The 16151-nt window shown below is 37.3% G+C and overlaps 1 protein-coding gene across 1 annotated transcript; it reads left to right on the forward strand.

The window, feature by feature from the left end:
* Positions 1–158: 158 nt before the first annotated feature.
* Positions 159–14660, forward strand: LOC585850 (U3 small nucleolar RNA-associated protein 14 homolog A). The gene is made up of 13 exons (XM_030995132.1): positions 159–445; positions 1237–1315; positions 2341–2411; positions 4417–4484; positions 5345–5487; positions 6272–6427; positions 8241–8363; positions 8731–8825; positions 9552–9675; positions 10108–10185; positions 10952–12009; positions 12426–12525; positions 13425–14660. The coding sequence occupies exons 1-13, from the start codon at positions 429–431 to the stop codon at positions 13716–13718; spliced, it is 2406 nt and encodes an 801-aa protein (XP_030850992.1). The 5' UTR covers positions 159–428; the 3' UTR covers positions 13719–14660.
* The last annotated feature ends 1491 nt before the right edge of the window (positions 14661–16151 follow it).

Consider the following 16151-nt stretch of genomic DNA (forward strand, 5'->3'; position numbering starts at 1 on the left):
GAGAAAGGTCAACTTGAGGTCACTTCGCCTGACCCTCAAAAGCCTCATTTACTCTTGCTAATATTTTTAAATCTCGAAATAATATTCTTATAAACATATTAATGATATTAAACCCAAATAGGTTGGTACAATAATTTATTTAATTAAAATAAATTGCATTACTTTCAGCCGAGAACGATCGTCTTCCACTTTGTATTCACACACGTGCGCCTACCACCCGGCACCTTTCACGTAGTACTATAGTGGGGAGTAAGAGCACTTTGGGGGCGAATGTTGACGGTACAGTAGCGGCCTGGGTTTTGTTTAGAACACGCAGCTAGATAATTCGAGCTGAGCTAGCGGACGGCTGGATCAAAGAAGTTTTCCGGAGGTCGAAGTGAGAGCATTTGGGCCTTTTCAGACAACGTATTTGGACAGGAACATTGACAATGGACGTCTTGCTAAGGTAAATATCACCTTTAAATTATTTATCAGGTTATGGTTGTGTTGAGTGTGGTAATAATATGCCGATGAATAAATAACGGGATATGAAAGAGTTTAAAATCTCGTCTTTCTCAAAAAAATTCATTCATCCTGATCGAGGATCATCATTTAAGCTCATGTCATGACTTATAAACACTGGCTGATAATGATAAACTGATTAACATGAAAATGAGACCCTCTATGGAAAGGCTTTGTCTACCATTTGTATTTCAAAGACAAAATAGGCCCTAATTAATGCAAATTCAGTACGTAATTGCACTAACTGAGACTCATTCTGACTTTCTGTATGTTTAACTTGGGACTTTTGTTCGGTACCTGCAATTAATCATAAATTAAACCCAAGTCGATGTCATGTCGTCCAGCATATTCCAGGTGGGTAATGTGAAACCATACCTTGCCAAGAAAGAACTACTAAAACTAAAAGTAAGAGTTCATCAAAAATCTAATTTCAAAAATATTCAAAAATGGTAAAACTCAAAAGGATGGCACAATGTCCATCGCACTTTGTATGTCACAGGTCTGGGTACAGGTGCACTCATCCCTCTTGTCTCGTTCTATCTGGCTTGGTCTTGACTATTGGTCAAACAAGTCTTATCACTGCTTATATGTCATGATTATGTTGCCTGAAAGGTGCGACAGGCAGAGAAATATGATTGATTTGTTTTCCTTGGTTTTTTTTTTATAAATGACATTGTCAAAGCCATTTAGGAATTATTTTATGTGAAGCAAATTGTATCTTTTTTCTTCCTCCAGCCTTCAGGCTTCCGATGTTGGAAGGGGCGATGATGACGATGATGGCTCTCACCCTGACATCAGTGCGAGTGAAGATGAGGTAAAGCAATACTCCAGGCTAGTGGCATACAAACCGATTTGGGAGATCTCTCCTACTTGAGACTGAGAAACTGTCTCCCATACTGAAGATTTAACTTTTAAAAGTGCAAAAGAAACAACACCAACAACCATGCACTTTTTCCCAGCCAAATTTTGCCTTCTCTGAGTTCAGGAACCTATTGGTATTGTGTGTGGATCATAACAAAAAGTAAGGTGAATTTTTTAATCAAAATAGACAGACGAAAGGGTGATTTTTCATATGGAACCAACTCATCGTATTATTTTGGTCATTCATTTTAAAATGAATGCTGTCTTCAGTAGACAAGAAAAAAAGAATCTTGCATTTTTTCCATTTTTAAATATCTTTAAAACTTTTTAAGGACTGGAAGTTTTAACAGGATCACCTCTCACTTCTGTACACTGATGCTGAAAACAATTTCAGATTTGTTTTCCAAACCCAGTATTGTGATGAAAGTTTCTTCTTTTTTTTAAAGCATTTAGTTTATGAGTTGTTTTTACTGTATTACTATACTATGAAAGATGCTATCTTCAGTAGACAACAGGGTGAATAGCTACATTTATGATCAGTGGTAAACCACTTTGAAGTAGTTTTGTTATTGTTTATTTTCAATTTTTAGTTGGGAATTAATGCCAGTAATCCCTTTTTTTATTTCCTTTTTCAAACGTTTCAATTTCAGCATTCTCACAGATTATATTGACTAAAGGTATTTAAAGAAAATAAAAAGTACAGCAAAGGCTGAAACTTAAATTTTGGGCAGCAGAATTAACTCGGCCCGCCTTTACGTCTTATAAATCCTCCAATCAAACGCAAGTTTGCAGTCTGCCAGTCTCCTATCTCTTATTCACATAGTTGCGATTGATATCAGCTCTTTATAAGACGGGGCCCAGGATTCTTAAAGGTTCAACCTATTTGAATAATGAGCACCTCTTTAAAAGTATTTTGGAATTTAAAAAAGGAAACCGAGTCTGACTGACAGTCTGCTTTCATCTTATCTCAATAAACAGGATGACTTGGAGGACGACTCAAGACATTCTAAACTCTTGGAAGCCATTGGCGGCATGGAAACAAAAAGGAGGTAAGCATGATGTGTTTCAAGATATTTTGTACTACAGGTATTTATGTCCATCCAAAATATACAAAATGTCAAGATGGATTCTACATTTTGCTAGAAAATGTAATGATTGCATTCTTTTCCTTGTGCCAGTAGACTTGCTCCTTGCACATGCTCCACAGTTTGTATTTGAAGTCAACTTCTCTCTTTCTCTTCTACTTTCTCTTTCTCTCTCTCTGCTCCTATCCCATTCTCTTACTACATGTATCTCTCCTCTCCCCCCCCCCCTCTCTCTCTCTCTCTCTCTCTCTCTCTCTCTCTCTCTCTCGATGTCTCTCACTTCTAGTTCATTGTCATGAAGTACAGTTCTCTCCTTACCATTATTCTTCATTGTGTAATATTTGCATTTTCAAATTAAACAAATCAAGATTTACTGATGATATCATTCCGAAAATGGTATTCAACAGAGTCAGCCTTACTTTTTGCATCCAAACTTTTGTACAAATTTTATGAAAAGAAAGAGATAGCTTTAGGAGTGTATGTAGACCTTAGCAAGGCATTCGATTGTTTGGATCACAAAATCTTATTAAGAAAATTAAGTTTTTATGGAATTAGAGGCATTCTATTGGAATGGTTCCAAAGTTATCTGTCTAATAGAACACAATTTGTAAAATATAATGAATCTGACTCTGAATTGCTATTAATGAAGCAAGGTGTTCCTCAAGGTAGTATCTTGGGCCGTTATTATTTTTGCTCTTCATAAATGACATTGTTGAGTCTTCAAGAATATTACATTATGTACTGTATGCTGATGACACAAACATCTTCTATTCTGGTAAAAATTTGAAAGACTTAATTTTCGAAGCCAGTGTTGAACTTCAAAAGGTTGCTAGCTGGTTTTCAGCAAATAAACTAAAAATTAATCAGACCAAAACAAAGTTCATGATTTTTAACTTTGGCAAAAAAAATGATACTTTAATTGAAAATGTTAATCTGACAATAGATGGTAACTGTATTGACCAGGTACAATTTGCACATTTTTTAGGAGTTGCCATTGACAACAAACTTACATAGGCAAAACACATTGAATTAATTTCCAGGAAGATTCGGTCCAAAGTCAGTGTAATGAATAAGCTCAAAAGTTTTCTACCATCCTCTACCATGCTTTCTCTATACTATACCCTCATATATCCTTACCTAACGTACTGTAATTTAGTGTGGGCGAGAACGTCTAATAATTTATTAAAGCCCCTTATCATACTTCAAAAGCAGGCTGTTCGGTTGTGTGCTGCAACGCTTCCTTCAGGGCGCACACCTCTTCGTTATTTAAATCCTTAAATTTACTCAAACTTCCAGATATTCTTTCTCAACAGACTTTATTATTTATGTACAAACTCCAAAATGATTTGCTTCCAGTAACGTTTTATGACAGTTTTCATTTGAACTCGGATGTCCACTCCTTTAATACAAGAGAAAAAAAATGACTTCCATCTACCAAAATTCTCTAACTCATTTTTGCAAAATAAATCAATTAGATATCAAGGTCCTCACAAATGGAACTCCATGTCAAGTTATTTAAAGGGTATTAAGAACCACAACGCATTTAAACTTAAACTGAAAAGAACAATACTTGCCACTTATTGATTTATTGAGATACATAATTGATTCATATATTTTGTCAGCATGTTACATAATTATTATTGTGTTCTATTCTATTGTATCGTATTTCATTGTATTGTATTGTATAGTATCTGTATGTTTTTTATGTTTGGGGTTGCTTGTTTTCAAGTTTTTAACTTATTTTAGCAATCCCGGTATTTATAATGATTTCATTTGTAATGATTTCATTTTGATGTTTTTATCTTTTGCCGAATAAATGTGAATTTGAATATTGAATACTGGTATTCCTTTGATTTTCTTCATTTTTTAACACTTCCTTGGAAGTCAAAACATCTCTCCTGAGTATTAAACAGGAATGCCACCCTACTTTATATTGATGTTGTGCCTCTCTTGTTTGCGTAATTTGCAGGTCAAAGGTCAAACAGAGGTCAGAAGCCAGTGCAGTAGTTTCAGAATACCAGCTGAATACCAAGGATGGTAAGTAAGTTGCATTCATGCAACACACGCTTTTCTCCTTTCATTAAGACCGTTCTTTCTCAATGACAAAGCTGGGTGGGAGAGCATCTATATTCCATACACTTTCAAGTTTTTGTCATCTAGAAGTTAGAAACTTAACATTGCTTGCATTGAAATGGTGACATTGTAAAGAGAATGAATTAAATGTACTACAAAGCTGCAATGTATGTACATTATTTTTAAATGCCAGCCTAAATCCTTTCTTTGCCTGTTAGGAGCTACAGGGGTATTAGACCATATTCATCAACACAGAGTTAACAACCTTCCAAATAGACAGTGTGTTGTCTGTTTGATGATTTGAGGGAAGTATGATAGGGAGTTTAATAGGTGTCTGGACACTTAAAACATAAATCCTTCTCTTTTGTTATTCAGATTGAACAAAATGTATGGATACAATTTCACTAACCATCATGAATATTTGTCCTTTAAAATATTGTCCAACATAGTCTAAGAATATTTATAAAGTACTGCTTGTAAACTTCTTCAAATCACTGTTTTACATCAACTCTCGCTCATCGAATACTCAACCTGTCCAGACACACCTCTGGGTATATGTATTTTACCTTACTAAACACTATGAACATGACTGACAATGAGAGGGGACAAAATATACAGTTCCTCAGGTAGACAAAGGAACATCCCTTCACAGCTATTATGTAAAAAGGTGAATATGCATGTGACACCTGTTCTACACATTTTTACATAATAGCAGTAAGGGATGTTCCTTTGTCTACCTGAGGAACTGTATATTTTGTCCGCTCTCATTGTCAGTCATGTTCATAGTGAAAGTATATCGCTATGTTGTTGGTTCCACCATGCAGTCCAGGGAAAAGGAGTCTGGATCCACGATCTCATGGGGTCTCTGAAGAACACCCCATCACACTCTGCACTGAAGAAACAGATGAACAATGTCCAGAAACGCAAGACTCTGCCCACTCCCCTACACAAGCATGAAGCAGAGAAGGTATGTGCAGAGATTGATAATGATTATTAAACAGAAGACTTGTAAAGTCAAACCTGCTTTAGCAACCACCTGTCTATAAAGACCACAATTTTTGTTTTCCTTGTAAAAAGTTTATCATTGAAACCTGTACTATAGGATCCTGTACATAAAGACCACCTTTCATCTGTCCTTTGGGCGGTCTTTATGTACAGGTATCACTGTAGTATGATACTGTGAATATGTCCTAGTTTGGCAGTAAGATTCATGTTTGCTGTATCTTCCTTTTGAATTTGTTCAACCTCTTCTAACATACTGATTAGGCATTTTATATAATACTGTAAACGCTGTTATTTTCGCGCTAAGCAACCCCAAAAGATATTCGCAGGTTCTTAATTTGGCATTGCACCAAATTCAGCCCGTAAAGAACACGCATAAGAAGTCATGTTTATATTATCGCAGGTTCTAAAATTTGTGGACACCGATTTTAGCGCGAAATCCGCAAAAATTAATGTACTGCGAATATTTCCATGTTTACAGTAGATGGTTTGCTCTCTACTATGTTTGAATGTACATCATCTAGATTGTAGGAAATGTATACACACCTGAACAGGACACAAATTCCTGTACCCCCCCCCCCCCCCCCCCAAATGCCAAATTGGATATATAGATTTTAAACATTAGTGCATGTTATGCAATAGAATGTATAAAACTATGAACATTTCCCATTAAAAGTATTCATTTATTCATGATGTATTTTTAATTTTAAATGTCATACTGCTTGCGATGTAACCTTTGACCTGAGCAGATCCAGCGGACGATGGCCTACGAGGGCGTGAGCAAGGAGGTTTCCAAGTGGGACCAGGTAGTCCAGACCAACCGTAAGGCTGAGCACCTGTCCTTTCCTCTCAATCAAGATGTCGTTGGACTTCAGACCACAGACCAGTTTGTCAAGAAGTTTAAGGTGAGGCGATAGCCCGACATTTGCTGCAGTAACATTTGCGCAGGGCTGTAACTCGTCAAAGATATAGGGTTATGCTTTACGTTTCCATCGTTTTTTAGGTTTGTTTTAGGTTAGATTAGGAATGGGTTTTATCCAGGTTTGAATCTAGGAATTTGGTCAGTCTATAAAGAGATTGACTGCAGAGTGATTGTCTTTAGAGCATGTACAGCCAGTAAGGCATATTGACCACTTGAAGACTATGTTAAAGTAGATATTCATTGATTTTAAATCTAGCTTTATTTTCATTATTGCAAAGTTGAAACTTTGATTCGACAAGGTTATCAAAATTCAATGCTTGGAAACATTCGAAGTAATGATTATTATAAATTACAAAACGCTTAAATACAGCCCCGGCATAGCACCTGAATATAGCTCTCCGAACGCTGCTGAGATGTGTGAGATCACAGCAGGGACATGATTTGCACAAGCAGACGATGTACCATGACATCTCACACATTTTCAGTGCCTGTATTTTCATCTTCTCTTGAGTTCTTTCTCTTACTTCACTACCGCCAGGCTAAATGTATAATCTATTGCCTCACTCTAAACCCCGCGCATGGTTTTATTTTGATGACAAATGCAGCGATACAAAAATAAAGGAATCTGTCGCTTGTAAACAAAATAAGACGCCATTGTATATTCAGCTGCAGACACCGCGGTATGTTCGGCGTTTTAAGAGGGAACAAATGCCGTCCTTAATATCAATCCGGGGGCTTTTCAATTTGAAAGGCTGGTTTCTTTGATTGTTAATTAACCCCTATCCTGTGTATTTACAAGCATAAGATTTTAGTTATCAGAATCGGGTCATGTCCCCTTTTGATCGGTTTGACGTGCCAGTACATTTATATACACTAAACTCATTATAATTTGACAAATAATAGCTTTGCAATTATGTTCATTCTTTACGGGATGTCGTCTGCTTGGGCAGTATTGTTCCCTGTTGTGACGTCATTAAAACATCGTTATTTTCTGGCGAATCTCTTGTATATCCCAGCTGCTATGGAGGTGGTTGTATTTTTATTTTTATAAATCTCCCGATATGTAGCTGACCTCAAACTTGTACGATGGCCATCTGTTAGCTTACCAGTTTCTAGTGATACATTAGTTGACATATTTGTAATTTTCTTTGAATTTCACCTTTAAATTTGTATGTACAATTAATATGTTGTTGTTTAAATTCTTGCGCTTAAAGGCAAAGACCAGTATTGGAAATGCCCCAATTTCAAACAAATGAAATGGAAGCTCTTATTACCAATCATGTGAAAGAATATGTTTTGACTAATATACAATGATAAAAATTTTGCCGAGAAACCGCCTACTAATTGATATATATTGGGTAAATTAGTGTATCTATTGTTATGTGATAGATAAAATGCACTTGTGCGTGGTCCCATATACATCTTTCTGTGTTCGGTCCTTGTAACTTTACCAAGACTGGGCCTAATTTCTTATCATTTTGATGATTCCAGAACCTTGCAGTACACACCAATACTTATATGCTAGATGATCAACCTTTTCTGATCGATTCCACAATGTTTCTTTCACAATGCAATCGCATGACCAGAACTGATCTTTATCTTTAACTGTTATTGGAGTGGAGAAAAACTGGAAGACACTCCTTTGTAATATGTTAGACAGTAGTTTTTTTTCAGGCAATACACAGGGTTAGTCAAGGGAATGGATGGGGAAATTTTATATTTACAATGGTCTATAAGCATCCATCCATTGTCTTCCAACTTTGACAATACACTGTTCTCATCTGTCTTCCTTCCAGCCAAGCACTCCATTGGAGCAAGAAGTCTACAAGATTCTGCATGGCAGTAAGTTTGCTGAGCGGCCCAACAAACAACTCTCTCAGGCTGAAGAAGAGGCTATCAAAGCCATGAGCCTGTCAGAGGTATGACACACATTTCTGTTTCATTGTAAAATTAAAATAAAAGAGAACAAATTGGCACTTTGTAGACCTCTACTCTAATTGACATACACTTGAATGTTTTTTAATCCCATTCAGGGTGTTGATCTTTTATCAAGAATGAGAATGTTTCCTGTTACAACTCTTGCACGGGATATTTTTGTGCGGAAAAACCCCACTGTTTTGACATGCCATTACTGGTTAGCATTGTTTGTAGTCAGAAGAACATTTCAATAATTTATTTCACTCTCTTTTAAAAAACATCAAGTATATACATGTTTGTTCATGATCAACATCCCCATTGAGCTGTTAATCATTCTGTTCTGTTCCCTCTTTGTATTTTCATCATCAGGCTCGAGACAGGAGAGCAGAGCTCCAAAAGCACAGAGCTCTCATGTCCTTCTACGAAGCCAAGTGCAGAAGACAGAAAAAGATCAAGAGCAAAAAGTAAGCAATTATACTCTTCTGAGTGAAATACTGAAAATTTTAACATCTGATCTTATGATTTCACTAAATGCATGTTTATAATAATAATAATAATAGTACAGTTCTTATAAAGCGCATAATACATTTGTTAACATCTCTACGGGCTGTAGGAAAAATGAAAAAGAAAAAGTAAATACTAGTCAGGAAAAAGAAAATATAAAAAGAAAATAATGACACAGTTGATGAGATGGAGGTCGAGAGCTGACGGTGATACCATCGAGAAACAAGGCAAGACGGGAGTCCAAGATGATGGAAGAACTCATCTCGATCTAAGCGAAGAGTTTTCCATAAATGTGATATTTCAGTCCACTAATAGATTTTATCATCTGATGCACTCGTGATGCAGGTATTAAGGTATACAGCGAAAGAGCGAAGCAAGACAGGAGTCAAAGAAGATCAAAGAATTCATCTTGTGAAAAGTAGAAAACACTCTGGTTCTCTACGCCGTTACTTGTGAACCTGATAATATGAACCTTTACATTTCAGCCATCTAGTAGATATTTTTTCTTTTGATGCAGTGAAAGAGCAAAGCAACACAGGATTCAAAGACGGTCGAAGAATTCATCTCGTAATAAGTAGAACCTGTTATTAGAATGCACTCTGGTTCTCTACACCGGAACTCTTGAACCTGATAATATGAACTTTTAGATTACAGCCTGCTAAAAGATATTTTGTCTTGTGATGCAGGTACCATCGTATCCAGAGGAAGAGCAGGGAAAAACAGGACTCTAAGAAGATGGAAGAACTCATGGAAGATGACCCTGAAGGTGCCAAAGAAACTATGGACAAACTAGAAAAAGCAAGGGCAACGGTATGTCTGAAGATTCCTATCGTCTTCCCCTTAAAGATATATTTGAAAACATGCTGAAAGTGATAATGCTGCTGCATACAAGTAACAGTACCTTCATTCAAAGGGGTCAGGTTATTTTCTTGTAAAGACTGGAACATCATGAAGTTTGGTAAATATACCTTCAAGATATGCAGTAGTGGAATTTTCATTTATCACTTTAAGATATTTATGAACAATAATTCTGGTAATGTATGACGAGAGAACATTTTTGTTAAAGTTGTTTTCAGTTGTTTTTTCAGGCTGTGGAATGTTGCCATTTAATGTTATGAAATTTTGGAATTGAATTTCCGATGCTTGAAAAGCTATATCAAAGTAATGTCTGCAACATTTATAATCCTACTTTGTCATGAAGATTATCTATGACTGTTTCTCAATCACTTCTCATACACACAGGAAAGAATGAGTCTGAAGCATAGGAACACTGGAAAGTGGGCTAAGACTTTGATGAGATATGGGAAGCACAATATATCGGTAAGTAACTTTTTATCTCTCTCTCTCTCTCTCTCTCTCTCTCTCTCTCTTCCTCTCCCCCTCCCTCTCTCCCTACCTCTCTTTGTGTCGTCCCTACTGTCTTTTCTTCTTTTTTTTATTTACCAATACTGTCTGTGCTCGAGAATGACTCTGTATGTGTACCACTCTGTGGTGTGTAAGTGAACACCATGATACACTTTATATTGAAAAAGACTGCCATTTTTCAAATTTTGGATCCTTGGAGGGGAGTGGGATGATAATAATAATAATTGTAATAATGGGTTCCTGTATAGCACTCATGTCTGTCAAACTTGACACTCCTGGCACTCCACAATTGATACAGAGGCTTTAGCCTGGCTTCCATTATGGCGCTCTAGCATTTTAAGGAATTAATTCCTACCTGGTACCCATTTACCTCACCTGGATCGAGTGTGGAAAATGTACATATATGTCTTGCAAAGAACATTAGTGCCATGGCGGGACTTGAATCACAAACCATTTGATCCACAGTCCGGTGCCTCATCTACTAGACCACGACACCTCTACATAAATGTGGAAATGCTCACTGGAAGGGAAAATGATTGATTTTAGGATTATTTGTTAATAGAGAAAGGAGAATATTCAAGGAAAACCCATTCCAACACGGTGAAGCAACCCTTCTAAAGATGTTTTGCAAAACTAATTCTGCATGAAATAAATGATATACGGTAGGTGAATGATTTTCTTTAATTAAAGTATCCTCTCTGGTGTGTTTTTTTTTGTACAGGCAAGAAAAGAGCTTGCTCAGCAGCTTCATAAAAGCCATGAACTGACTGAGAAGATTGCAGAGGTGAACGAAGACAACAATGGAGAGAAGAATGAAGAGGAGGAGGAAGAGGAGAATACTGCTCAGCCATCACTTAGCGATATCAACAATCCCTGGTTCACCGGCAGTATGGTTGGGAAGGATAAAGAGAGAGGGGAGGAGGAGGAAGAGAAGAACAGAGGGGAAGAGTATGTGGCTCTGGAAGCAGTACAGGTGAGGAGAGATAGTGACGGATCAGATGGAGAGGAGAATGAAGCTGAAGATGAGGAGGAGGACGAGATCGAGAAGGACCACAGGATGTTGAAGGAGATACAGGAGGAGAGGAGGAAATGGAAGGATGGTAGTGATGAGAATGAGGAGGAGGAGGAGGAGGAGGAGGGCAATGATGACCAGGGTGGAGAAGTAGAAGTAGGGAAGAGAGAAAAGATGAGCAAAGGGTTTACAAAGCAAGAAAGGACTAAGTCAACCAAAGTGGACAAAAAGAGCAAGCGAAAGAAAGTCAAGGTCATTGAAGTGAATGATGAGGATGATAAGGAAGGTGATGGTGCAGGGGAGTCCCTCCTTGAGGAAGGAACTGAGAGACGTCAGACACACTCCTCTCTGGAGGACCAAGACTGGCTACACAGACTGGAAGAGGAAGGCAAGCAGTCGCCACAGTTACAATCTAACGATGCCATCCATACCGACAGTAACATCCAGAAGGAGAAAGAATCAAAGAAGAAATCCTCAGGAATGGTCGACCCGAGCAAAGTCTTTATCGTGAAACCCAAGGAGATGCTGAAGTCGGCGATGCCGGTGCTGGTCGACCAGGGAGACGAAGTCGATGGAGACAACGAGAGGATGGTACACCGCATGAATATCCAGCAGGCGTTTGCAGATGACGATGTGGTGGAAGAGTTCAAGGAAGAAAAGAAAGCAAGAATTGAGAAAGACAAACCAAAGGACATCGACCTTACCCTTCCAGGGTGGGGTGACTGGGGAGGAACAGGGGTGCAAGCTTCTAAAAAGAAAAAGAAAAGGTAAATTTTCTCACTATATGACTAATACAAAAGAATAATGCACCTAATTTTCCCCAATCCTTTGAAGATACCTAATAATTTAAAATTATCAAGTGAAAATTAAGGTAGTTGGATTGTGGGGAAATCTGTTGCAAATGCTAAAAAACTATAGAAGTGAAATAAGATCAGTATTTTGTTGTGTATTCAAACAGAAATTATCCTCATATATCCAATTTTTTTCTCTCCGATATTTACAAATCTACAAGACAATTTTGCTTTGTATGTCCAAGTTTGCTTTGATTATTTACTGTCTACAAAGACAAATATGAGAATCTGTGTTTAACATTATTGAAGCTCCGAGGCTCAGAACACCTGTAGGGAAATCGTATGTTCCATAGCACCTCCATTTTAACTGTTTGTTTGTCTTTAATTTTCAGATTCACCATGAAAGCAAAACCTCAAGCTCCAAGACAGGATGCCAGGTTAGCTCATGTCATCATCAATGAGAATAGAGACAAGAAGATCGCCATCCATCAGGTAAGAAAGAAGAAAAAAAGAAATAGATGATGAACAAGAGTAATAACATTGTGCAATTTGGGGTTCACACATACATGTATGAGAAGAATAGATAGGTATTGGTACTCTACATGAAGTAACGTGTATTTGGGCCTGTCAACACACATGTTAGCCTATAATCTAGGCGGAGTGCCGAGCTTTTTTCTTTGCTGCTAGACTAACCCTAAGCAGAACGTCTGATACGGCGAGACTACGAACCGTGAGTCGCGAAGCGGCTCACCGCCTATAATCACTGGTCTAGCTTTAGTCGTTTTTTTTTTTATTATCGACCATGAATCCGCGGCAGTTTTCGTACGAAAAACTGCCACGGATTCATGGTCGATAATAAAAAAACAACGACTAAAGCTAGACCAGTGATTATAGGCGGTGCGCGGCTCACGGTTTGTAGTCTCGCTGTATCAGACGTTCTGCTTAAGGTTAGTCTAGCAGCAAAGAAAAAATCTCGGCACTCCGCCTAGATTATAGGCTACACACATGTAGGTACATGTAGGTAATAATGAAGTGGACTTTGTTAATAATCTTTCTTTTCTCAATCACTGATTTTCAACTTGTTCGTGTTTGGAAAGAGCAGCTTTCCATATCATATGTACCTCCCACAAATGAATGAATAAATCAAATTGAATTTTGTTAAATGTCTAAATACTGAAAAATGTGCAGACAAGAAGGTGATGATGTTGATAGTGAGGAATGTGATGACAGGATGATGATGATGATGATGATGAGAATGATGATATACTGTAGTTCCCATATCTGCTGGTATCATCTTCAATAGTGATCTGTCAGTATGACAGGTTCAGTGACCCAAACAGAATTCTGGTATATGAATGTCTAAATCTTTTCCCCCCATCTTCCCTGCACAGGTGAATTCGCTCCCTTTCCCCTTCTCCAACACGGATCAGTTCGAGAGGAGCATCCGCGCCCCTGTCGGCAGCACCTGGAACACCCCCTCTGCGGTCAAGGCCCTGACCACGCCCAAAGTCAGCACCAAGATGGGAACCATCATCCAACCCATCCAGGCGGAGGAGGCCTTCAGGGAGAAGAACAGGAAACGCAAGAAGATGGAGGAGATGAGGAAGAAGAGGAAAGGACAGAAACCGGATATTGTGTTTGACGAGGGGAATGAAAAGAAGAAGAGGAGAGGCAAGGCAAAATGATCTACCGACTCGGATCATTCTTGCAGCAAATTTAGTACTGCGCCGTCGAATGTGGACAAACAAAGGCGTGCAATTTTGTTACACAATGATTCAATCAGAGGCAGCAGGTTCAAGAGTGAATAGAGCAAATTCTAGATATTTTATGTCGTACACATTTGAAGAGGAACAAATGAGCAAAATTTGAATCATTGTATGTTGATTATCTATTATCATTTCATGCTCCGTCGAGAAATTGATTCTAAGTGTACTCGATGGCAAGATTCAAGAGGAAAACCAATTAAGTGAGATTTATCTTTAAATATCTTGAGCCATGTCTGAACAGTAGACTAGGTAGTAGCTGTTGGGGGTTAGAGACAAGCTAGGAAATCAGGATGTGGGAAAATGAGATCCAAGACATGATCTGACAATGTTTGCTCCTCGCTATATTTTTTGTCCATAAATATAGGGATAGGGTTGCAATTGTTGCATTTTAGGGTTAGTGTTGGTTATGTCCAGGGTGGAAGTGAGGAATTGGTAAGTGTTATGACTAATCTCTTCCTCTCTCTCTCTCCTCTCCTTCCTCACTTTCTCTTCCATTCTTTGTCTCCACCTCTGTTTTTTTACACACTGTACCAGCCACGGTCACCCCAAAAGATGCATGTGTATGTAGTTCCACATGTTATTTTATTCATACTCCTTATCTGTTAGCCATTAGAATGATGGATGAAGCTTTTTTAAGGGTTGATTTTATACCTACTAGCTTTACACAAATAATTTTTCACGTGATTGGTACACATTAAGCTACTCTCTCAAACCCAACAGTATATCATAATCAAACAAAGTGACTTTGTTACTCACTAGTTAAATGAGTACTGGAAACAACTTTTATTTACCCCATTCATTGTATAATGATTGATTAAATGAAAATAAATATACTTTATTTACAAGGTATCATACTGACTATTTTGCATTTGTTCTATTTGTGCACCATAAACTTCTACCTAAAGGATTTTTTTTCCTTCTTTTTAATGTTTGTAATTATACATTGATACATGCAACACATATTATTTGTGAAAATCTCTGAATCTGGTATTGTTTTGAAGCATATTACAGATGAAAAATAGAGACCATTAATACAGCACTTAATCCTTCAGACATGAACTGTGTCGGTGGGTCAACTAAAGTTCATCGCACACCTTACCACCCAACTTTGACTGCATTTAAAAATTAATTTAATTCTAACCACTAACTGGTAGCAGCTTTTGCTTTTTCAGTGTCTGGAATGAATGAAAATACCTTGCAAGTGCGATATTTGTATATTAACATCAAAATATCATTCAGTACCTCAAATATGCTGTTCATTTGTTTTTCTGTACTTCCTTATCTAATTCTATTGCAATTCGTTTCCAAATACAGTCAAAGTCATGTCATTGGGTGTGTGATGGCCTTTATTTATGAAAATGTAAAAACTCTAACTTTCAGTACATGTACTAGTACTTAAATATAGCAAGATTGAAAATTGTTCACAAACATTCATATGATAGTTCAAGAACTGTGATTATGGCACAGAGCTTTCAACATGCTCCATGTATTTCAACAATTTTGAAATACATAAAATACTTTTCCCAACATTTAAGACCAAACACAGACGCAATTATACCACGTACATAATATATGATAAAAATTATTCAATAACAAATTTCAGTCATTGTGAGGGAGAGTATACACTCTGTACACCATCTTCATTTTGGCTTTTTCATTGAATACTGAGTAAGCTAATAGATAAATACTAATAACAAATACGAAAATGTCTTCTTTACCCATTCTCTTCAATTTCTATATATGTACAGACAGTTTTGGCACCCTTCATTGTAAAGTATACTAGTGATACATTCGGTAGAATAAAACCCTTGTCGATGGGAAGATAAGTGTAGATTATAATGAAGCTATAAACATGGAAAACAATATATGGAAAACTATATATACAAAAATACTTGCAGCCTCCTATTTCGTGCATCAATAAATATTTCAATATTTTAGATAAAATCTTGCAACATTCAAGCACACAAGACATTGGAATACTCGACTGTGTTGAAAATTCAGAAACTATACATGAATCTTGCATTTTGAGGGCTCAAAGAGAAAGTTTGGTGCTGGGAGCAAGCAAAGTTACAAATATTTCCAGTAAAAGGACCAAAACATTGTTTACGGTTGACATTTGAGGTTGAGTGCTGGTATTTTGTATGTAAACTATCGGCTTCACTTCACATGTGGTTTTGCTTTGCGATATTACAAGTAAAATTACAAAAATTAGGAAATTGTGAGTCCTTGAAGGTGCCTTGACACACTCGCATCACTTTGTGATTGCAAGAAAATCAAATCTGATTTGGCTTCCAACGACGGTGTACTTTTTGCTGGTTTAAAGATTTGGATGAATCAGATTCAAAATTCTGA

Source organism: Strongylocentrotus purpuratus, unplaced genomic scaffold (assembly GCF_000002235.5).
Source record: "Strongylocentrotus purpuratus isolate Spur 01 unplaced genomic scaffold, Spur_5.0 spur5_scaffold_21, whole genome shotgun sequence".
NCBI lineage: Eukaryota > Metazoa > Echinodermata > Echinoidea > Camarodonta > Strongylocentrotidae > Strongylocentrotus > Strongylocentrotus purpuratus.